The sequence below is a fragment of the Tachysurus fulvidraco genome, chromosome 1 (assembly GCF_022655615.1).
Source record: "Tachysurus fulvidraco isolate hzauxx_2018 chromosome 1, HZAU_PFXX_2.0, whole genome shotgun sequence".
Taxonomy (NCBI): domain Eukaryota; kingdom Metazoa; phylum Chordata; class Actinopteri; order Siluriformes; family Bagridae; genus Tachysurus; species Tachysurus fulvidraco.
In genome coordinates, this window is record NC_062518.1 from 11,782,181 (window position 1) to 11,807,597 (window position 25,417).

General features: G+C 41.0%; 1 protein-coding gene across 3 annotated transcripts in view; it reads left to right on the forward strand.

The window, feature by feature from the left end:
• The window catches only part of cep89 (centrosomal protein 89), a 73,776-nt gene extending 60,631 nt beyond the window's left edge, over positions 1 to 13,145 (forward strand). Inside the window, exon 20 of one of the 3 annotated variants that reach the window (XM_047820644.1) lies at positions 11,045 to 11,249. In XM_047820644.1, the coding sequence (XP_047676600.1) occupies positions 11,045 to 11,054 (10 nt within the window). In that variant the 3' untranslated portion in view covers positions 11,055 to 11,249. Of the gene's footprint in view, positions 1 to 11,044; positions 11,250 to 12,298 lie in introns of those variants that run through there. The other 2 variants (XM_027133017.2, XM_027133016.2) reach the window with 2 other exon arrangements.
• Positions 13,146 to 25,417: the final 12,272 nt, after the last annotated feature.

Genomic DNA, 25,417 nt, shown 5'->3' on the forward strand with positions numbered 1-25,417 from the left:
GTGTCACTTTCCAAATCATTTTCCACATACCCTAATAGATGAAATCTGTGTATTTAAATGATGCAGGGCTGGTCTACCACTGCTGGGTGGTAATGAATGATCCTGGACTCTTATTGTTTGAGGGATGAATAAATAGTCAACAATTGTGTGCACATGAGTGTAGTGAAATGGGACAAGTTATATCTGAATTAAATATTTTCTCATTTTACTGGAATTGGCGATTATTGGTGAACACTATCTTATAGCTACATTTATATACATAGATTGTTTACTTGTACAATAAGTAGATGATCTGCCATGCACTCGAGCTGAGTAATTTTACATTTGGTGTCATTGTATATGTTCTTTGCTTGTGTAGCACCTTCTGGCCAGCATGGTAAATTCAGAAATGGATTCTGTGAAGAAGAAAAAAGTCTCCTGATTTAATTAAGCAATATTAAAAGAGCTGCTCTTCATAACTGATGAACTAATTATATTGTGTAATCACAGCCATGCTGATATTAAGTTCAACAGTATGATTGTGATTGATGAGTATGAACATGATAAAGTCATGTGCTCTGGGCTTAACAGAAATTCTCATCTCAAATGAATACCAATGGAGATTTTGGAGCAACATGTTAGAAAGCATTCTCTCTAGTAAAGATTTGTCTAATTTATGCCAATACACACTGAAGCGGTCCAAAGACTTTCCTTTAATTTGTCACCCATCTGAATGTTGTTACTCTACGCACTGGGTGACTGAACCCGTGTCTGTCATTATAACTTTGCAGTGTGTGACTTTGCACTTTTACTGATACCTGTATAGATGATGAGATTGCAGCTCTAGTAGCCTATAATTAGAAATTCCAGTGCCACTGTTTTGTCCAAGTGACAGGGCACAAAAGGATGATCTCTGCCACAACGCAATGAGACACAACCCTTAATTTGTGCTCAGTATGTAATTACTGTGAATCTCTCTTGGGAATACGACGATCTGTAATAGAGGGGTATAATCAGTAACACAACAGTCATACAGGATGAACACACACACACACACACACACACACACACACACACACACACACACACACACACACACACACAAATATATATATATATATATATATATATATATATATATATATATATATATATATATATATATATATATATACATATATATATATATATACACACACAGTTTAATACTATACTCCTAGCACAGCTGATCAGTCTTGCTCTCTGTGACCCTAGCTGTCCAAACAATGCTTATACAGCAGACTGGTGGACTGGTCAATAGATACACTAGCTCATTTATTAGAGCACATCCATGTTCTTTACTCATTTATATGCCTCCTTATACTGTAATTATTCAAATACTTTCAGAATCAGAATATCTTGTTTATCCACATTTATTTTTTTTTTCTTTATTTTGTTTTTCTGGATTTCTGTCTATCCATCTATGCATCTGAGATACTAATTAGCACGATATCAAGAACACGAGGTGTAATGTCGATAGGATTTATGTGGATTTATCATTGTAACCAGCAGATGACCCAAGTTATAACATTAAATCTCTAACCCTTGTTTGTCCAGCACATCCCACAGATGCTCAATTGGATTGAGGTCTGAGGAATTTGAAGGCCAAGTCAACACCATTAACCCTTATATTTTTATGTATCCATAATGAACATGCCAGAGTCAACAATGGCAAGAAAAAACTCCCTGAGACAATATGAGCTAGAAACCTTGAGAGGAACCAGACTCAAAAGGAAACCCATCCTCATGTGGGTGACCTTTGTGGTATTGGTGGTGTTTTAGGTCTTGCTGAATGATGACACAACGTTCTGATTTCCCTTTTGGTCTTAGCTTGCAACCTTGTGGTAAACTGTCCTTTTCCTCGCATGTTGCTAATGTGACAAGCTCAAGTTGGTTTCTTCTCTACAACATCAGAAGGATTCTGCCATTTTTGTCCACACGGGCTACCCCAGTACTTGTTCAGCCTCTTGTCATTTCAAGACTGGACTACTGCAACTCACTGCTTGCAGGTCTACCAATGAACGCAATTTGTCCTTTGCAAATGATCCAAAATGCAGCTGCATGACTTGATTTCAACAAACCTAAATTCTCCCACCCCACTGCTGCGCTCTCACCACTGGCTTCCTGTACCTACATGCATCAGATTCAAAACACTGATTCTTGCCTACAAAGCCAAAAATGGACCATGTACCTCTTACCTCAAAGCTCTTGTCACTCCCCACACTGCATCTCACACCATCAGACCTACTAGCACTACTTGTCTGGACCCACCATCTCTCAGGGTAAGAGGAGCTATGTTGTCTGGGGCTTTTTGCCCCTGGTAGGGTCTCCCAAGGCAAACAGGTCCTGGGTGAGGGACCAGACAAAGAGCGGTTCAAAACCCCTTATGAAGAAGAATAAAACAAGGTCCGTGACGTCGCCCGGTATGGCGTAACCAGGGCCCCACCCTGGAGCCAGGCCCGGGGCTGGGGCTCGCATGTGAGCGCCTGGTGGAAACTTTACCCTCTCTCCTGCCCCCTCCTTTCTCTCTCTCTCTCTCTCTCTCTCTCTCTCTCTCTCTCTCTCTCTCTCTCACACACACACCCTCACACACACACACACACACACACACACACACACATACACACACACACACTCCTCCCCTCTCCGTATCGGCCCCATATCGCTGCCCGAAGGAGCGACATGGGGCCGATCTCCAGTGGGCCCACCACCTGCAGGAGAAACCGTAAGGGGCCTGGTGCATTGTGGATTGGGTGGCAGCCGAAGGCGGGGGCCTCGGCGATCCAATCCCCGGACACGGAATCTGGCTCTAGGAACATGGAATGTCACCACGCTGGGCGGAAGGAGCCTGAGCTGCTGCGGGAGGTAGAGAGATACCGACTAGAGATAGTTGGGCTCGCCTCCATGCACAGCTTGGGCTCTGGAATACAACCCCTCAAGAGAGGCTGGACTCTTTACTACTCTGAAGTTGCCCATGGTGAGAGGCGGCGGGCTGGTGTGGGCTTGCTCATAGCCCCCCAGCTCAGCCGCCATGTACTGGAGTTCACCCCGGTGAACGAGAGGGTTGTTTCCCTGTGCCTTCAGGTCGGGGATAGGTGTCTCACTGTTATTTGTGCTTACGGGCCAAATGGCAGTGTAGAGTACCCGACTTTCTTGGCATCTCTGGGAGGGGTGCTGGAAAGTGCTCTGACCGGGGACTCCGTCGTTCTACTGGGGGACTTCAACGCTCATGTGGGCAACAACAGTGACACCTGGAGGGTGATTGGGAGGAACGGCCCCCCCGACCTGAACCCGAGTGGTGTTATGTTATTGGACTTCTGTGCTAGTCACAGTTTGTCCATAACGAACACCATGTTCAAGCATAAAGGTGTCCATCAGTGCACGTGGCACCAGGAGTCAAGTCAAGAGTCAAGAAGCTTTTTATTGTCATTTCAACCATATATAGCTGTTGCAGTACACAGTGAAATGAGACAACGTTTCTCCAGGATCAAGGTGCTACATAAAACAAAGACAGGGCTAAGGACATGTAAGTAGTCTTAGCCACATAAAGTGCAACTGTGCAACCTGGTGCAAACAGTGCAGGACAAGACAAGCAAGACAGTGCAGGACAAAAGACAGTGCAGGACAAAAAACAGTGCAGACATTAAGTTACAAGAAGTAACAGAAACAGCGCCGACCGACCGGTGTAAATACTGAATGTTCAAACAGTATTTTGTGCAGTAAAAGAATGAACAGCAGCAGGTTCTTAGCAGCAGGTCCTTTGGATTATATATGGAGTTGTGCAAAAAACAGCAGATGACTGAGATATTGTCCAATATGTGCAAAAACAGCAGAAAAGTGTGCAAAACAGTGTGTGTGTTTTGTGAGGGTCTGTGCAGTCCATACAGATGATGTGTGTGTATGTTGTGCTCAGTATAGTACAGTTCGGTTATTGAGAAGTCTGATGGCTTGTGGGAAGAAACTGTTACGCAGTCTGGTCGTGAGGGCCCGAATGCTTCGGTACCTTTTTCCAGACGGCAGGAGGGTGAAGAGTGTGTGTGAGGGGTGTGTGGGGTCATCCACAATGCTGTTGCCTTTGCGGACGCAGCGTGTGGTGTAAGTGTCCATGATAGAGGGAAGAGAGACCCCATTGATCTTCTCCGCTGTCCTCACTATCCGCTGCAGGGTTTTGCGATCCGAGATCGTACAGTTCCCAAACCAGACAGTGATGCAGCTGCTCAGGATGCTCTCAATGGTCCCTCTGTAGAACATGGTCAGGGTTGGGGGAGGGAGATGTGCCTTTCTCAGCCTTCGGAGGAAGTAGAGACGCTGCTGGGCTTTCTTGGTGATGGCGCTGGTGTTGAGTGACCAGGTGAGGTTCTCTGCTAGATGAACACCCAGAAATTTGGTGCTCTTGACGATCTCTACAGATGATCCGTCGATGTTCAGCGGAGAGTGGTCGCTCTGTGCTCTCCTGAAGTCCACAACCATCTCTTTAGTTTTGTCCACATTCAGAGAAAGGTTGTTGGCTCTACACCAGGCAGTTAGTTGTTGCACCTCCTCCCTGTATGCTGACTCGTCGTTCTTGTTGATGAGACCCACCACAGTCGTGTCATCGGCGAACTTAATAATATGATTCGATCTGTGCATTGCTGCACAGTCGTGAGTCAGCAGAGTGAACAGCAGTGGACTGAGCACGCAGCCTTGAGGAGCTCCAGTGTTCAGTGTGGTGGTGCTGGAGATGCTGTTCCCGATCCGGACTGATTGAGGTCTCCCAGTCAGGAAGTCCAGGATCCAGTTGCAGAGGGAGGTGTTTAGTCCCAGCAGGCTCAGCTTCCCAATCAGGTGCTGAGGGATGATTGTATTGAATGCTGAACTAAAGTCTATGAACAGCATTCGTACATAAGTGTCCTTATTGTCCAGATGGGTGAGGGCTAAGTGGAGGGCTGTGGTAATGGCATCGTCTGTGGAGCGGTTTGGACGATACGCGAACTGTAGGGGGTCCAGTGAGGGCGGTAGCTGGGTCTTGATGTGCCTCATGACGAGCTTCTCGAAGCACTTCATAACTATGGGTGTGAGTGCAACGGGACGATAGTCATTGAGGCAAGACACTGTAGACTTCTTTGGGACAGGAACGATGGTGGTAGTTTTGAGGCACGTAGGAACAACGGCGCTGCTCAGGGAAATGTTGAAGATGTCCGTAAAGACATCCGCTAGCTGTTCCGCACATTCTCTGAGCACCCTGCCAGGAATGTTGTCTGGTCCAGCAGCCTTCCGTGGGTTAACTCTGCATAGAGATCTCCTCACGTCGGCCGTGGATAGACAGAGTACCTGGTCGTCGGGACGAGGGATGGTCTTCCTTGGCGTAACGTTGTTCTGTACCTCGAACCGAGCATAGAACTCGTTCAACGCGTCTGGGAGGGAGGCGTCGCTATCACAAGCAGGTGAAGCTGTCTTGTAGTTTGTGATCGCCTGTATGCCCTGCCACATGCGCCGGGTGTCTCCGCTGTCCTGGAAGTGGCTGTGGATTGTCTGGGCATGTGCACGCTTTGCCTCTCTGATGGCTCGGGACAGTTTGGCCCTTGCTGTTCTTAGGGCCACCCTGTCCCCTGTTCTGAAGGCTAGGTCCCTAGACCTCAGCAGAGCACGCACATTAGCATTCATCCACGGCTTCTGGTTGGGGCGTGTAGTGATGGTCTTGGAAACGGTCACGTCATCAATGCACACCCTAGGTCAGAGGTTGATGATCGACTTTGTGGTTGTTTCATCTGACCTCCGGCCGTATGTCTTGGACACCTGGGTAAAGATCACCACCTGTTGGTAAGTTGGATCCGATGGCAGGGGAGGAAGTTGGACAGTTCAACTCCCACCTCCGGCAGAGCTTCAACCAGATCCCAAGGGAGTTTGGAGACATTGAGTCCGAGTGGACCATGTTCTCCACTTCCATTGTTGGCGCGGCTGCTCGGAGCTGTGGCCATAAGGTCTCCGGTGCCTGTCGTGGCAGCAACCCCCGAACCCGTTGGTGGACCCCAGATGTAAGGGATGCCGTCAAGCTGAAGAAGGAGTCCTATCGAGCCTGGTTGGCTCGAGGGACTCCGGAGGCAGCTGAGAGGTACCGGAGGGCCAAGCGAGCTTCAGCCCGGGTGGTTGCGAAGGCAAAAACTTGGGTATGGGAGGAGTTTGGTGAGGCCATGGAGAAGGATTATCGGTCGGCCTTGAAGAAATTCTGGCAAACCGTCCGGCGTCTCAGGAGGGGGAAGCAGTGCCCTGCTCACACTGTTTACAGTGGGAGTCGGAATCTGCTGACTTCGACTGGGGACATTCTCAAACGGTGGAAGGAGTACTTCGAGGTTCTCCTCAACCCCACCGACATATCTTCCACTGAGGAAGCAGAGGCCGAGGACTCAGTTGTGGACTCGTCGATCCCCCAAGCTGAGGTCACTGAGGTAGTTGAGAAGCTCCTCAGTGGCAAGGCACAGGGGGTGGATGAGATCCGCCCTGAGTTACCTCAAGTCTCTGGAGGTTGTGGGGCTGTCTTGGTTGACAAAGGCATTTGACTGTGTCCCTCGTGGTGACCTGTGGGGGGTGCTCTGGGAGTATGGGGTCCGGGGCCCTCTGCTAAGGGCTGTCCGGTCCCTATATGACAGGAGCAGGAGTTTGGTTCGCATTGCCGGCAGTGTCAGACTTGTTCCCGGTGCCTGTTGGACTCCGGCAGGGCTGCCCATTGTCACCGGTCCTGTTTATTAATATGGACAGGATTTCTAGGCGCAGTCGGGGGCCGGAGGGAGTCCGGTTTGGGGACCACAGGATTTCGTCTCTGCTTTTTTGCAGATGATGTTGTCCTGTTGGCTTCCTCAAATCAGGACCTCCAGCGTGCACTGGGACGGTTTGCAGCCGAGTGTGAAGCGGCAGGGACGAGAATCAGCACCTCCAAATCCGAGGCCATGGTTCCCAGCGGAAAAGGCTGGCTTGTCCCCTTCCTTATTTACCAGTTGATCTAATTCCTACCCTCACCTATGGTCATGAGCTTTGGGTCATGACCGAAAGGACAAGATCCCGGATACAGGCGGCCGAAATGAGTTTCCTCCACAGGGTGGCTGGGCGCTCCCTTAGAGGATAGGGTGAGGAGCTCGGTCACTCGTGAGGAGCTCAGAGTAGAGCCACTGCTCCTCCACATCAAGAGGAGTCAGCTGAGGTGGCTCGGGCATCTGTTCCGGATGCCTCCTGGACGCCTTCCTGTTCTGGGCATGTCCAACCGGGAGGAGGCCCCGGGGAAGACTTAGGACACGCTGGAGGGAGTATGTTTCTCGGCTGGCCAGGGAACACCTTGGTATTCCCCCGGAATAGCTGGAGGAAGTGTCTGGGGAGAGGGAAGTCTGGGTGTCCCTGCTTAGACTGCTGCCCCCATGACCCGGTCCCGGATAAGCGGTAGAAAATGGATGGATGGATGGGATGGAAGTGCTATACATATTTAAACAAGGCAACTGATCTTTGTTTTTTGGGGTCACCACAGCGGATTACATAAGTGCATAATAGATTTGGCACAGGCTTTTATGCCAGATGCCCTTTCTGATGCATCCCTTCAACCCTCCCATTTTATCCAGGCTTGGGAGCAACACTGACAGTTTACTCTGCTGTACCTAGGTTAGATCCCTGCCCTGGAATCGAACCCTGGCCGTGGTAATGACAGCGTGGGATCCTGGGTTAATTAATGTCTAGGCTGTGAAACTGTATAAATAATTATAACCCGATTTTGATCTGGTAGGAGCTTATAATGTAAACTACATAAAATGCATTCTGTTAAAGAAACATTCTGTAATTTTATTAGATTCATGATTAGAATACTTTATGTGAATAAGTCACAAGACGTTTTTCACTGTTTTGACCATTTCTTCAGAACGGTAAACCAAAGAAAAGCACACATTAATTCAAACTGGACATGCTGGAGTGTTGTTAGCAATAATTTGTCAATTTACAGTTGCTATATTGGCCCAACATTATTAGCCCAACATCTCTCACTTGATCTCACTCGATCTCTCGTATCCTCTTCCTCTCTTTTTACAGAAAATCTATTTACATTTATTTATTTATTTTCATATTCAAACTTATTAGGAAGCTGAGGTCAGTGTGCAAGATCAGAGCTGAGATCAGAGCAATCAATACTGATGCTTGGCAGTGCTGGTGTTTGGAACCCCTAACCTTCTGATCAGTAACCCATTGTGCTTTGAATCTTAACATTGCAACAGTGCAGATGGAATTGTGGTATTGTGTTTGTGGTTAGGTGGCTGATCAGTTGCTATAGTCCCATTGATTTTCACTTCATTTAGCAACTCTTGTGGTTTTTGTTATCGTAAATGTGCATGTGGATGAGTGTGCTTCCCATAGATCAGCTTGGAATTTGGTGCAGTGAGAACACATTCTCTAGAGAAAAGAGTCACTCTTTATTGTCTAGATTCCACTGTGCCAAATGTCATAGCCACTCTCTAAAGAGGATTTTGTGTTGTTTTTTTTTTAATTATTGAATGAGACATGAAAGAGGAAGTAGTTAGCAAACACTGTTCAATGTCATCCACTTTTTTGTTCTCACTCAAGCGACATCCTTTTCCCTACTCCAATGGGGATTTTACCTCTGGGTAATCTAAAATGACAGAAAGAATATGTTATTGCAGCTGTGCCAAGAATAAGACTTTTCTCCAATAATCTCTTCCCCTTTGGAACAGTGACATTTTATTTATATTTTAGATATTGTTGTAATGTTTGACATGTTACAGCTCTTTGGCGAAAAACAAAATATCTAAGGCTCTTGCCTGTTATTCCAAACTTATTATTCCAAGCTTTATTCCAAGCTTTTCAGTGTCATGAAATGAGCAGTTGTATCTCATCCACCTCAATTTTTGAAGTTTGGTTTGTTCTGTGTTCTGCGATGCTTTTCTGCTCACCGTGGTGGTACTTGTGTTGAGTTACTGTCACCTTCCTGTGAGCTCTAACCAATGTGTGCATTCTCCTGACATTTCTAATCAACAAGGAATTTGTGCTTGCAGACATTGCTACACAATGGATGTTTACTGTACAAATTGATTCACAAAATATTATTTCACCATGATAAGCCCTGTCTCTGATTAAGATGCTGTATGTCCAGCATTAAGCATTTTACTGTCCATTATCACTCAAATAAGATAAAGATAAAATGATGTTTACTTCTGAACCTGGTTCCTCTCAAGATTTCTTCCTCATATCATCTCAGGGAGCTTTTCCTTGCTATTGTCACTTCAGGCTTGCTCATTAGGGATAGATGTTAGAGACATATAGTAACTTCATTGTAAACTTGAATTATTAATTATAATTTTTTATTCTGTTTCTATACTTCTGTAAAGCTGCTTTCAGACAATGTGAATTGTTAAAAGTGTTACACAAATAAATTGAATTGAATTTAATATTAAACTGTATGTAAGGTACAATGAATAATAGAATGAACATGCATAGAAACTTTATGAGCACTTTACTAAAACAACAGGAACAATAACAGACATGAGCAAGTGAGTGAAATTATTACTGCTTATTTATGCTCACTTGCAAAGCTTACTAAACTTATACACCTGCCTCTGTGTATGGGTGTGAGAGAGAGAGAGAGAGAGAGAGAGAGAGAGAGAGAGAGAGAGAGACAGAGACAGAGAGAGACAGAGAGAGTGCAGTGATTCCAGCATTTCTTTCTTTCATGCACCATCTGTTTGGCTTTCACCGAAGGTCATAAATTATGAGTGCAATCTACAAAGCATTCATAACCACACACACACACATACACACAGGGACAATAATGACTCATAATTGACCGTGTGTGTGTGCGCGCGCATCCTTTAGGGTCTGTTCAACAGATGGCCTGGCTAATTGATCTGTTAAAATGACAGTGCACTGGCTGATACAGCAAGCAAAACTATAACACAGTTTATACACATGGAGTCTTTTGTTTTTACATTTCTGAAAAAAGGTTGGTTCTGTATCAAAAATACAATCGAGGCAGAATTGCATTGGCAAGAAGAGTCAGAGGCTCATAAAAGAGACTAGATGGTCCCAAAGACATCAATATTCAACAAGCATATTTGTGGGTCACTGATGTACATAGCTTTTTGCACCCCACAATTAATGATGTGTAATAATACAAGGCCATCTTAGGACTTTGGAGAACTGGAAACATAGATATTGTACATGACACAAATGTCTTAATTTGAAAATGTATTTGTTGTTAATTACCTTGCATTTATTCTTTAGACCAATACTTTTTGATAGTGACATATATACCTCACCTCAGAGAACATTTAGAAGCTGTCCTGGGAAACTGCACTCCAGAAAGTATTTACTCCAATAACTATTTCTCTTACTGAGTATATATAAAAGTACTGTATATTACAGTTTATTCTAGTGCTTCATTGAAGTTTAGATGTTCTCAAAATGATTCGAAAATGAAACAAACCTTCAACCCCTCGAATTTTACGAACTGTCCTTTTGCAGTAATTATTGCTTTGGGTTGTCATCTATATCTCTCTTTAATTTTTTTATATATTAATTCTTTTTTCTCCTTATGTTTAACTTCTGTTCTATGTTTATGTTCTGTAAAGCTGCTTTGAGACGAAGCCCATTGTAAAAAGCGCTATACAAATAAACTTGAATTGAATTGAATTGAATCATGATGCGTCTCTTTGAGCGTTTTCCTTATGACACTTTCTTCCATTTCTCAATGCAAACTCTATCAAATCAAATGGAGAATGTTGGTGGATTTTTTAATTTTCAGCTCATGCCACTTGCATTTCATTTTAGGCTTGACATGGTCATTCCAAATCACAATCCTTCTTTTTGTCAAGTCATTCATGGTCTTACCTAGGTGTTAAGTTTTATTTGGTCTGCATTAAATATTCAGACAAAGTGGCTCAACTCAGACCCAAAGAGTCTCATCAGTCCTCAAAAACTTTTTTCCAGAATCTCTGATTATTTCTCAACATGACCTTTTTCAGAAGTGTTAATAACCTTCTCCATCTGTTTTTTCTTTTAACAGCTTCATCTGATTTTCACCAGTCATGACAGCAGGACTAAGCTCATATCACATTTTAGCTGTGAGAACTCTCAAATTCAAACATATCAATCGTGAAATTTTACCAAAATATTATAGGAAATTTTTATCCTGAAAAAGGAGGTGAGTTTTAAACTCGAATAGGAGTAATATAGTTAGCATATTTTGACAGAGATCTCAAAAATAAAATAATTGTACTAGTTTAGATTTGTTATGCAAATGATGTTTGTAAAACAAAGGATTTGTAAAGCAAAGGATGATTACGAATTATTGATAGGTTTTCATCCTTACATTTAAAATGAGAGGAAATAATCCAATTACAATATAAATTCTATAAATTGATGAATGATGTAATACAGCAAAAAGAGAAATAGTCACCAGGATTGGGGTCTGAGTTGAAGGGCGAATACTACAACATTTCTAGAGGCACTGTTCTGTACTGCTGATGCTTACGGTGAACGTTTGTCACAGCAGATGTTTTTTTACTCTTTTTCTTTTTAGAGAAGTATTTCAAGTATTTCATTACTGTACATTTGTTTTACATGATTTCTTTACATGACTTTTACACAGTAATGTAGATCAGACCCTGCAGTTGTGTTATGTGGACCTGCTTTCTTTCTTTTCTGGTTTCCTTTACTTCCATTCTTTACTTCTTTACTTCCATGTTCCCTTTCTATCCTTATAGCTATCATTTACAGTAATCATATCTTCTTACAAAAACTCGTTCCTGTGGGATTTGATCATTGCTGATTAGTGGGTATAATTCTGGAGTATATGGTCATTATGGTGTAAGAGTCACTAGTTGGTAGTTTTCTTTCACATTCTTCTGCTTTGTCTCTCTCGGATGACGTCTATGCCTTGCCTCATTTACCGATAATGACAGGTATTGTAACCCAGTTTTGGCTTAGAGACTTTACATTTTCCACCTCCTACATTTTACCTGTCTTTGTCCTCCTCATCTGCTTTGCATCATCATCTCTCCCTGCATATTTAAACCTGTGGCTTAAACTTTGGAGTGTATGTCAATGTGTGTATTTGCTATCTTCTGTACATATGACTTGTGAAATGTTTGGGTGTCTGGTGTAAGTGTTCTTTATTGTTGTCAGCTGAGGTTTAACTACCTGTGATTAAAAAGATAAATAAACGTCAGTGCTAATCTGTGCTACTGGATGATGTAGGCGTAAAAGTAATTGTATTTAAATCTGATTATCTGTCTCGATCTCTGTTTCTCACTGACAGGGACGTGGAGAATGAACTGGAGGTGGTATGGGAAGCCGCTGCAAAAGAAAACCAGCATTTGCAGGACATTGTGTTGGGCAAGGTCAATGTCTTGTTGAGCCCTCATGACTCACGCCTGTCTGTGGACTGGAAGCCACAGGAAGATCTCAACCCAGCAGGTCATCTGAACAGCACAATATCTCCTATCTTTAGCATGAAACCAAATCAGAGTAGTGCCATGTTGAAACCTGACCACCAGTACCACAATCTGTCGTTTGATGAGAGTGAGAGGAATGGATTAGACGTCTATTCCTGATTTGACAAGTGGTGTTCCTAATAAAGAATGGGATTATTTTAATAAATACGTAAGCACTACACAAGACCTAAACATGATTAGATATCCTCTATGTGCCAAATAATTGATTCTAATTTATTTTTGTCTGTTTACTTTGTAAATCTGTAGTGAGCTCTTCTACCCCAAACTGTACCACTCATGTTGAATCATATTTTTTCCATGAAGAATCATCTGGTCCATAATTCAACCATACCACTGTAAGTTTATAGATGGTATAGATGGTGATAATTTCTTCTTCTGTGTAACCCCAAAAAGAAATATCCATCCAACTAAGAACTTTTTAAAAATCCAAAATGTATTTCTTCCCTTTTTCTGCAACTTTAAAGAATTCTTTTTAGCACCATACTTGTTATTAATGCACTGAAATTGTTTCATAGGTTTTATATATATAACTTAAAATTATGGGTCAATGTATTATATAAAACTATATAAAACAAATTATCACATAAAGAATTAGCTATGAAAAAAAGTTCTGCTCATTGTCCTGGACAGCTTCCCATATTTGGGGGGGGGGGGGGGGGGGGGGGGGGGGGGGTACTTTTGATTTCTTTCTGATTGGAATTAGCAGTGAGAAATAACAGAGTTGTGTCCTTGAGAAAGACTAAGACATTAACTGATTAAAAGATTCTATGCCGATCAGTAAAGAGGTTCGGATTATTGCTTTATGTGTAATCTTAAGTATTGATCATATCTGAAGAACATGCTGATTTTTCTTAACTACAAAGCAATTGAACTGGCGATAAATAAATTGACTTAAATGTTTTAATCAAAGATTTTATTTAGATAGAGGTTGTAAGTTGTTTTAATAAACTGAACATGAGCAAACTGGTGTGCAGTTTTCATTACTGCATTATCAAAGAATCTCTTTAAAATAATATGTTTTAAGTATTTAAGTACTGCTTAGATGCTAGTTGATAAATAATGCTTAGTACTCCATCTGATGTTTTATACAAGTTGTATTGTTACAGATTCAAGGAAATGCAAGAAGCTTTTACCACATGCATGTATATATTTTATATTTGCAAATAGTAATTAAAAAAATATCCCAAAGTAAATTTTAATTTTTAATCATTGAGAATTATGCTTCAGATCTTTGTCAATCTGAACTGTGAACCTCCTTCCAATGGGTTTTAAAGCATTCAGTTGTATTTATATAACCCTACATATAAACCATATAATTCTACATAATTTAGTCTTCATCCTCAGCAGTCACATTCTTATAAAATACAAGGGAACCAAATTTAGTGGCATTCATGCTTGTTCATGTTATTAGATAATCTTTGCTGACACCAGTGCCACAATGCAGGGTCATGGTAGAATGTCAACTGTGGATGGAAAGGAGGTGGGTCGAGCTGGCAAGTAATGAATGCATGATGATTCTCACCTGCCTCCCGAGTCTTCCTCCCTATACCCACATATTATAAGTCATTATTATTCTATAACATCAAGCAGTGTTACTGAGTTAAAATGAGTGCAAACAGGGATTTTGGTAAGACTGGCTAGTTTAACACAGACATGAGGCCACTCCACTTTCCACAAGTGAACCTATGAAAGTGGGATGAAACGCTCCATGCCCATGAAAAACTATTAACTAAAGCTTTTGTCTGAGTCACCTCAGGCTTACTCATGAGAGATAAATGTTGGAAATAAGTATTAATTTTAAACTTTAAAATTTTTATTCTATGTTTCTATACTTCTGAAAAGCTGCTTTGAGACAACTGGAAGGCTGTTCCATAAATAGGTGGCTTTATGAAAGCAAGCTCTGCCCCCTGCTGTAGACTTCACTATAACATACCAACAACAACCTGCACGTTTTTATTGAAATAGGCATGGTGGATTATAAAAGACCAAAAGTTCTAAGGTTCTGTGTCGTATTTTATGGTTTTATTGACTCTGGACCTGTAGTTTTTCTACAAGAATTCTCTATACCTCACTGTGGAATGATGTTCTTTTAAATAATTCTAATTTTGTTTTGTCTGACAGGAGTATATTGTTCCAAATATTGCTCTGTTTTGTCTAAATGCTTTAAAATCCATCTATTTTTTTTTCTGTACTAGTTTACTGTTAATGTTATCTTTATAACTGTTATTCCTGCTGGTTTAAAGACATACAGTACTCTTTGTAAGTGGCTGCTGGCCTTTCTTTTAATTTCCTTATCATTAGTCTGAGAAATATTGTGAAATATTGCATGTTGCCCCATGTTGCCCCTGTACAGGGATGATCAGCTGTGGTTCCATCAACTTTCCACCTGCAGATTATTATATTAATTATACTGATAGGAATGTTTAAGTTCTTTGCTCTGTAGCTTTCTTCATTCAACTGTTGTGTAATATTGCTTTCTATAAATATCGAAATTTAGGTAGCTCTTTCACCATGATTGCTACTTCATAGCAAATAATAACTGATACCAAGTGCAAATATAGCTAGCAGCAGTGAATAGGCCAAGCACCTCAGATAATCAAGTACATAGACACATGGGTGTTTAAACCTGTTTTGCAGTATAGCACCCCAAAACTGTGTGGTTTCAAAAAGAGCAATGAATGAAGAAAATCATAATCTGGAGTCTAATCTTACATCTGGACATAATCTTCAGCAGATGTCTGTATTCCTAGTTCAGGTAGGAAAATGCTTTTGTTTTTGTAGGTTTATGCAATATGTGTCAAAAGCTGCTTTGCCGGCTTAATGAGAAATGTCAATCTACTAATAGATTTTAAATGTGAAATTCTAATATGAAGTTTAATTACATTTAAGTATCTACAAGTATTTTTGTTTTGACTGAAAATGTGCCTGCATTCTTACACTTTCATTTTCTATGATTTTCTTTATAAGCCTTGAAAAGATTGTGATACCAGCAGCACATTCGTACCTGAATATATTTGACAGAAAATGAGAGCACTTGAAAATTGTTAATTACAGCGAGGGAGATTACTTCTTTGTGTGGAATGATGGACTTTGTTGTCTCAGGCGTTCATGTGTTCATGTGTTCAAGTTCCTAATAAAATTTAACAACCTGCATTCTCCTTTATAGTGTAGAATCACACCCTAGTAATCACCTGAAACACTGTTGTAACTGGTTAGATACACCCTCACACTTAACAGCTTAACTGATATATAAAAGCAACTACCTGGTAACACCCTATAATCTGCCTAGCAACACCTTAACGACCACTTGGTATACCATAGGTGAATGGGCTTGTCAGTGGCCAATCCTTGGGGGTGCATCATAAATAACTGCTGGAGTGGTGGAACTGGTGGCACTGAGCAAGGATTAATGGGGTTAGTCTGGTTTGTTACTGTTGAGCCTTCTAGAGGTCCTATAGGCTTAATTCCAAACACTCCAAAAGGGGTTTTTATCTATTGATGGGGCAAGTACAGTAAATAGGAGACATAAGGTTAGGAGGACCTTTATGCAGGAGCGACACCAGAGAATTTTAAACTCAGATGCTGAGGGCATGCCAGTTATTTACCAGAGGAGCTGAAACACACCTCCAGGGTTGGGGGTTCAATTCCCGCCTCCGCCTTGTGTGTGTGGAGTTTGCATGTTCTCGCCGTGCCTCGGGGGTTTCCTCCGGGTACTCCGGTTTCCTCCCCCGATCCAAAGACATTCATGGAAGGTTCATTGGCATCTCTGGAAAAGTGTCAGTAGTGTGTGAGTGTGTGAGTGAATGAGAGAGTGTGTGTACCCTGTGATGGGTTGGCACTCTGTCCAGGGTGTATCCTGCCTTGATGCCCGATGACACCTGAGATGTTCGGATAAGCGGTAGAAAATGAATGAATGAATTTGCAAAACAGTTATGATAAAGTTATGTAAAATAACTGCTCAATGCTGCAAAGCAAACAACTCTTTTTCTTTTTTTTTTTATTAGATGCAAAATGCAAATACAAAGACCAACAAAACAAAACGTGTGTGTGTATACATACATATATATACACACACATACATAAATCAAAGAGGAAAATATATTAATAATAATAATTATAATGACAATAATAACGATGAAGACAGTAATAGTATCACACAAGACAAAATGTAAATGTAAAATTGGGTATGAGGAAGATGACAATATCAACAGTAATAGCAATAATAATAATAATAATAATAATAATAATAATAATAATAATAATAATAATAATGAAAAATCCAATTAGTAATAATATTATTAGCAGTAGTAGTAATGATAAATATATTTACAAATATACTCATTTCATCTAGAATGAAGGGGAGGTTAAAGGATCAAAAAGAGGACCAATAGAACTACTAGTAGTAATAGCAATAATAATGCTTCTACAGCCATTAATAGTACTGATAATAGTAGTAGTTATAATAGCAATAATAATAATAATAATAATAATAATAATAATAATAATAATAATAATAATAATAACGGTAATATTGATACAACTATTAATGATAAGGTATTATAAAGCTGCCGCTGATAACCCTCATGGCCATTGCATAGCATAGACCAACGCCGGCGTCATACAACGGGCTATCAAGGTGAAGTGCTGTGGGATCCATGGTCCCAAAATCCATACCCATCCCCAGCCGTCCCGCACATGCCACGCTTACCCTGCTTGTGTGTGTATACGTTTTGTTTTTTGTTTTTTTGTGGAATAAATATGGCTGTTTTCATTGTTACACTCATGATATGTTTGTCAACTAGTGTATAATGCATTAAAAAAGCATGGCGTGTAGCATGGAACCAGCCTAGTGCAAAGCCCAGGCCACCATGCCCGCGTCACACTTACCCTATGTATGTGCACACGACACACTTACCCTATGTATTTTTTAACTTTTTTTTTTTTTTATATTATTATGCTCCAAATGTATGTGTATGCACCTCATCTAATATGTGATGCATTAAAACAGCGGGACAAGTGCTGGGCCAGCCGGAGACAAGAAATAAGTACAAGCTGGAGGGTGAAAGTCCAATGCCCCCGGCCCCACATCACACCCACCCACGACTAATCAGAACTGCACATGGCAGGGACTAGTATGCCACAGACAACCAGGGTCCACAAGCAGCGAAAAAGGGAAAGAGAGAGAGAGAGAGAGAGAGAGAGAGAGAGAGAGAGAGAGAGAGAGAGAGAGAGAGAGAGAGAGAGAGAGAGAGAGAGAGAGAGTTTTAAGTATAATAAGTATTTAATTTATATTTATTAGTCTGTGTTGCTGCCTCTTCCTGACCCTCCCTCCTCCCAATCATGTGTGATTATTGTTGGTGTATCATTGAGGATGGCTTCAGACAAAGAAGGTCAGTGGATTCATGACTGTTTGAAGTTAAAGAGAGATAACCAAGACGGGTGTAATTCTGATGTATTATTTTGAGTGGAGGTAGACAAGTTTTCCATGGAGATGTACTCTATTAGTAAATTTTTCCAAGTTGTAATGTGTATGGCGTTCCTCGATTTCCAGTTCATGAGGATAGTTTTCTTGGTGATAGTTAGAGCCACTAGGAGTAATTCACTGTTTATACTGTTTAAATTGATTATGGATATGTCACCTAATATACAGAGGGAGGGAGACAGCAGGATGTGACAACCCATAAGGTTGGATAGTGAGTCGATAACGTTTTCCCAGAATGTTTTAACAGCAGTGCATTGCCAAATAGAGTGTAAATATGTATCTGGGGTGTTTTGTTTCTGAAGTAAAACACATTTTAAATAATTTCTGTCCAGTTAGGTGAAATCTATGAAGTACCTTATACTGTATAAGTTGTAAGTTTGCGTTTTTTGTCATGAAGTAGATATTTTTGCAGATTTGTGTCCAGTAAGCGTCATTGGGAGCAATAGATAAGTCTGATTCCCGTTTAGCATTGGGTAGGCTTAATGTGTTGTCTGATTTGGATATTATTTTATATATTTTGGAGAGTAATTTTTTTTGGGGGGAGGTTATATTAATTAGTTCTGAAATTGGAGGCGAAAGGTCTAGATTAATTCTCTGAGTTCAATTTTTGATTGAATGGATGATTTGATTTGCAGATATTCCAAAAAACAATTACTCCCAATGCCGTATTTCTGGACCAAGTAGGAAAATGGTGCCAAGTTTGGGAAAATGGTGCCAAGCAAACAACTCTGCTAATGCTATCTTAATACTATCTAAACTATAAAACATCAGAGGCCTATTGGTTACTAGCCTAAACTGGACGGAGACACGGAGCGACCTGTAATTCACTGACCTGCCTGCGTTCACAATTCACATGGTGCAGATGGGAGGGAGAACGGCTGACTACACAGTTTATGGGAATAAATTGTGTATTTCCCTCACAATTGTCAGAAAAAACTCACTACACTGTCTGTCTGGTCTCTCTGCGCGTTGCTTTGCGAGATCATGCGGTGCGATTTTTTTTCCCCCTCACTGCGCTGGCGTGAGAGCGTGAGATTTGGGTCAATTGCGTGAGTTGGCAGCCTTGCCTATAGCCCTGTTGTTATATTTACTCATCATCATCATCATTTTCTACCGCTTTATCCGAACTACCTCGGGTCACGGGGAGCCTGTGCCTATCTCAGGCGTCATCGGGCATCGAGGCAGGATACACCCTGGACGGAGTGCCAACCCATCGCAGGGCACACACACACTCATTCACTGGAGTTATATTTACCAGATACCAATTAGTAATAGTCTCAAACCACAAGGACAGTGCAACTTAATTTTTTTTTCATTTTATGAAATTAAAGAAGCACTCAAATAACAAAATTAAACAATTTTGCAACTATTTTGCATAAAAATATAAAAACACCTATAGCATCGGGAAGTATGCTATAGGTGTTTCAAATGTGTAAAAGGTGTATCAAATAACACCACTTAGAATAAGTCTCAAATCAGGACAATGTTGTGGTTGATGGCAAATTTATTAATGATGTGTTCATCCTTCACTCTTCGAGTATTTATGGAAACAATCAACATCTGAACCGTTCTGTACCTCGAGCTGATGTATGTTTATATTCTCATTTTCACTAGAATTGAAATCTGAATCAGAATTACAAAACAATTGGGAGAAAAAAACACTCCATTTTTAAAATAAAATGTAATTATATTACATCTATGCCATCGTAGCTGCAACTTATGTCATGCAACGTTACATTACTTACACGTAATAGCTAATTATGTTTTTACTTTATTTCATTTGTTCTTTTAAATTGTTAATCAGAATCAGAATCAGGTTTATTGGCCAAGTGTGTTGACACACAAGGAATTTGGTTTCAGCTATTGTGACTCTCAAGTACAGATTTAAATAACACTATATAATATCTATATCTAATACAAGACAAGACAATACAGACTATACAAGACAATACAGACGATGAGATACAAAATAGGCAGTACGAGTATTAAATATGAATACAGAATATATGACTGATCAGTTATGTACATAAAGTGTGAGACGTGCATGGTAGTGCAAAAGTATTGTGCAATATTATGCTTTTTGTACAATATGCAGCAGTAGAGTGTGTAACATATACGGATGATGTGATGACTGACAATTCTGATAATGAAGCACTTGTAGATATGAAGGAGGGAATATAATTATGGTAAGCTGTTAATCAGGGTGATTGTCTAGGGAAAGAAACTGTTCCTGTGTCTGGCAGTTTTGATAAGCAAAGTTCTGTAGTGCCTGCCAGAAGGGAGGTGCTGAAAGAGGTTGTGTCCAGGGTGTGAAGGGTCAGTAGTGATTTTTTCCTACCCAGTTACTGGTTCTTGTCCTGGAGAGCGGGCAGAGGGCATTAAATTATTTAAATTAATAGTTTTTACGGTGTGTTGCAGTCTGTTTCTTTCCTGTTTCGTTGCTACTCCAAACCAGATAGTGATGGATGTGCACAGAACAGATTCAATGACTGCAGTGTAGAACTGCATCAACAGCTCCTGTGGCAGACCATACTTCCTTAATTGACATAGAAAGTACATTCTCTTCTGGGCTGGTTTGATAATGGAGTTTATGTTGCACTCCCATTTCAGGTCTTGGGAAATGATAGAGCCCAGAAACTTGAAGGACTCCACAGATGTCACAGGGTTATTGGATATTGTGAGGGGGAGTAGTGTTGGGGGGTCTTTCCTAAAGTCATCCACTATCATCTACACAGTTTTGAGGGTGTTTAGCTCTAGGCAGTTCTAACTGCACAATAGCACCAGCCGCTTCACCTCCTGCTGGTATGCAGACTCATTGTCATCATGGATGAGACAGATGAGTGTTGTATCATCTGCAAATTTCAGGAGTTTAACAGTTGGGTCACTTGAAGTGCAGTCATTGGTATAGAGAGAGAATAGCAGTGGGGAGAGGACACATCCCTGAGGAGCGCCAGTGCTGATTGTCACACCTCCCAGTCTCACCTGTTGTTTGAGCCTTAGGAGTTTGGACTGGAGAATTTATGGAATTATTGTCGACAAACAGAATCTGGGCATATCTCCCTGGGCAGTCAAGGTGTTGAGGAATGTAGTGCAGCCCAATGTTGACTGTGTCGTCCACTGATCTGTTTGCTCGGTAGGCAAAGTGTAGGGCAGGGGTGTCAAACTCAAATTCACAGTGGTCCAAAATATAAAACTGAGATAAAGTCACGGGCCAAACTGAATATTTATTGAAAAATGTAATGTTCAACCTTTTTCATATGGAAACAAACTTTAGTTTAGTTAGCTTGATATTACAAACACATAAGAAATTAAATTTGAAATAAAAGACACATCAGTGGTGTTCATTTCTTATTTTAATAAATAAAATAAATTATGCCTCTCACTTTATCATTTTAAGTTCCTTTTTGAAGTGGATCTTTTTCAAAACCAACAACAAAACAACCAAAAATAATAATTTCATTCAATGAAAATCCAACTTTTCGACGATTAACAGTTCATGCCTTGGAGTAGAAAAAGTGCATAAAGAAAACATATTTTCAAACTCAGTTTGCTGCACTCTGATTTACTCTGCACATCAATCTGCACATTAATCACATTGAGTCTTGCCTTTTATCTGGGCACATGATGTCGCAAACTTTGACCATACACTTTTTGACAAACTCTCCCTCATTATAGGGCCAGGCAGATTTTGCAATCTCTGCTTTCACAATAAATCTTTACAGCCTTTACAGCAGCTTCACTTTTTGATTTTGCTTTCATGAACATAGTTTGAAGGGAAACCAGACTTTTTTTCATCTCCTCCACCTTCTGGAGCTTCTGCTTTATGTCCAGGTCCTTATACTTCTCATAATGTTTGGTTTTATAGTGTCTTCTTATGTTATATTCTTTTTGTTACAGAAAGCTCCTATTGTCCATCTTTCGTTTGGCCATTTTTGTGGAGGGTGAATTAACTTGCCCGATGTGACTGTAACATGGTTGTTAACGATTGTCAACAGAGAATGAGGGGTGCTTGCTGTTCGTGACTACGCGTCAATACAGTGGCAATGCATTCTGGGATTTGTAGTATTAGCGGAGCATGCGGCTAGCCAGTTGTAATGCACATTTGATATGATCTCGCGAGCCAAATATAATTAGGCCCGCGGGCCTGAGTTTGACACCCCTGGTGTAGGGGATCCAGCATCTGTTCTGTTATGCCCCTTTTCCACCGAGGCAGTTTGAGTGCTGGTTCGGAGCCAGAGCCTAATTTAGAACCAGTTCTTTCTGTTTCGACCGCCAAAGCACCGGCTCTGAACCAGGAAAAGTGGTTCTTCTGATTCAGAAGAACAGATTCTGGTTCATTTGATAATGTACCTAAAGTTTCTTAATGTTTAATACATGTTTACCGTGATATGATACATTATCAGCACACATGATAGTAGGTAGCTACATGCTAAGGCTAACTTTTTTCTGTGTTAATGTTAAAATAATGTTATGTACTTTCTCGATTACAACCTCCGTTAATACAAATTACACGGAGCTGCACGTACACGTTGGATTCGCCGCGTTTGGATGCAAATGTAGGTTCACAAAGCCATGAGCATTAACAGTAAAGCAACATCCACCATTGTTGTTGTGTATGTGTTTGCTGCTGTTGTGCTAATGTTGCTGTGCTGGGTAACATGACCCGTATACAGTGACGTCAGACTCAGCTCTGTGATGGCTCTCTAGCCGGTGGAAAGGCAAACCGGTTCTTAGAAGGTTCGCCAGTGGAGCCAACTTTGAACCAGCACCAGCACTAGCTCTGAACCAGCACTCGGTTCTTTTTGGTGGAAAAGAGGCATACACAGACTTTAGTGGGCCTGTTCAAATACCAGCTGTTCAAAGGTCTTCATGATGACAGATGTCAGAGCGACAGGCCTGTAGTCATTCAGTCCAGTAATGGAGGGTTTCTTGGGGACCGGGATGACTGTAAAGAGTTTAAAGCTCCAGTGATCTGTTGAAGATATGGGGGAAGATAGGAGCCAGTTGGTCAGGTTATGCTTTGAGACAGGAGGGGGAGACTTCGTCTGGGCCGGGAGCTTTCCTTGTCTTCTGTCACTGAAAGAGCCGATTCACATCTTCTTCACAAATCATGAGCGCAACTTGAGTGCTGGAAGGAGTTGTTTAAGGGTGTGATGGTCGCAGTCCGTGGGCTTTTTTGGATGGGAGGTGTGAAGATATTGTTCTCAAAGTAGAAGGTGTTGAGGTCATCAGCCAGGTCTTTGTTTGATTCAGGGGGGTGTGATCTCCTGTAGTTCTTCCCAGAAATGTCTTGCAGGCACTGATGCGGGGCAGTTTGCTGAAAACCTGTTTGTTTTTTTAGCTTTGAAGAGTACTGTACCGTAGCTTATTTTGGCTATTCTGATCTCTTTTTTCAGTAGGTTCCTAGACTGCTTATACAGGGCCTTGTTTTCCCCACTGTAGGCATCTTCCTTGGCATATCAAAGTTTTTTCAGTTTGGCTGTGAACCATGGCTTGTTATTACTGAATTTGCAGAAGGTTTTGGTTGGCACACACACGTCATCACAAACTCCTGTAAGATGTCACAGTGTTAATCAGTTCATCCAAGCTGTCAGTTCCAGCCTCAAAGATACTCCAATCAGTGCAGTCAAAACAGTCTTGTAGTTCCTGCTTTGCCTCTCTGGTCTATCTCTTCACTGTTTTGACTACAGGCATAGCAGATTTTAGTTTCTGCCTGTATGTTGAAATAAGATGAACCAAGCAGTGATTGGAGATCCCCATGGCTGCCCAGGGTACAGAGCAATCTGCCTCCTTAAGAATTGTGTAGCAATGAACCAGTGTATTTTTCTCCCTTGTGGGAAAATTAATATGCTGTCTGTATTTTGGAAGTTCAAGTGTTAGTTTTACTCTGTTAAAGTCTCCAAGGATAATAAAAAGGGAATCAGGATTATTTTGCTCCAAGCCTGATATTTGCTTTGCCAGGTTTTATAGAGCATCACTCACATTGGCCTTTCATTTTACCCGATAGCTCCACTACGCGATCCACTGTGTAAGTGGAAGCTTCTTCTTTGCTTGTCTGATCGAGGATGCCAAACAGATAAATGCACTTAAGTGCATTAAAAGATTTGAATGTTCACAAGCAATCACAATGAAGACATGGTATCAGCCGCTGCCGTGTAAAACCTCCATGTTTCAGGCGACAGTGCTTCAACAACTGTCCTCTTTTATCTGTGCAAAACGCACTGCTTACAGGTCCACTGCTTCTGCATTAGGTTATTTTAAGAGGAACTTTTTAGTGTATATTTAATATGTATAATTCCCTTCAAACTTTTGGCTACTGGCATCTTACCTTTAGTTTCACGACGCAGTGGATGACCACGTTGATGAAGCAGCTGTTTTGAGCCTCCGAGACAGCTGCCACAAGCTCCTCTGGAATTTCTCATTTAAATTAATTCAATTAAATTCAATTCAAGTTTATTTTAATTGAAATTGTCTCAAAGCAGCTTTACAGAACTTAAACATTGAACAAAAGGTTAATATAAAGAATGATATAAAGATTAATAGAATACAAATTTCAAGATTAATATTAGATATATTTACAATGTAGTTGTAGTTCACAATGTGCATGTATTTATCTCCAATGAGCAAGTCTGAGGTGACTCAAGCAGCAGTGGCAAGGAAAAACTCCCTTAGATGGTAAAGGAAGAAACCTTGAGAGGAACCAGACTCAAAGGAGAACCTCATCCTCATATGGGTGACACTGGAGGGTGTGAATATATAAATATATAGTCTGACAAATTTTGTATTGATGCAAAAGACCACATAGAGTTCACATCTGTAAAGTATCGCAAAGTCCAACTGGAGCTGGTAGATATCTAGATGCCTCAGGAAGTCAGCCTCATCTCAGTGGAGGTCCAAAATCTTCATGGCACAGAAGACGATCGGAGCTGTTACAATTTCTGGATGCCTCAGGATGGGTAGAAAGAGAGAAGCAGTGGAGAGGGATTAACATATCTGCTGTTCATAATATTTGCAAGTCTAATGTAATAGTGCACAATAATATGGGATGTATTATCAGGGGCGTAGCACAGGATCGTGGGCCCTATGCAAAGATACTGTGTGGGGGCCCCTATTTCACTTTTTTAATGATAATGTAAAATAAATAGCAATTAGTATATTAAAATTTGCATTACTATAGAGAGGACATATGATTCAATGATTTAGTAACCACTTGTGAATTACTGCCTTACAGCATAGAAGTATATCATGTATAAAATATTTGCATTCATGTCAATGCAGCAGCACTGCATATCATATTTTGATCATAATATGTCCTAACCTTTAAAATAGATGGAACAACTCAGTATCTTTTTATAAAAAATTGCAGTTAACTTTCTGTGGCTGTTTCTGGAACAGAGTGTTATGTGCTTAATTTTTTTAATTCATTCATACTTTGCCAGTT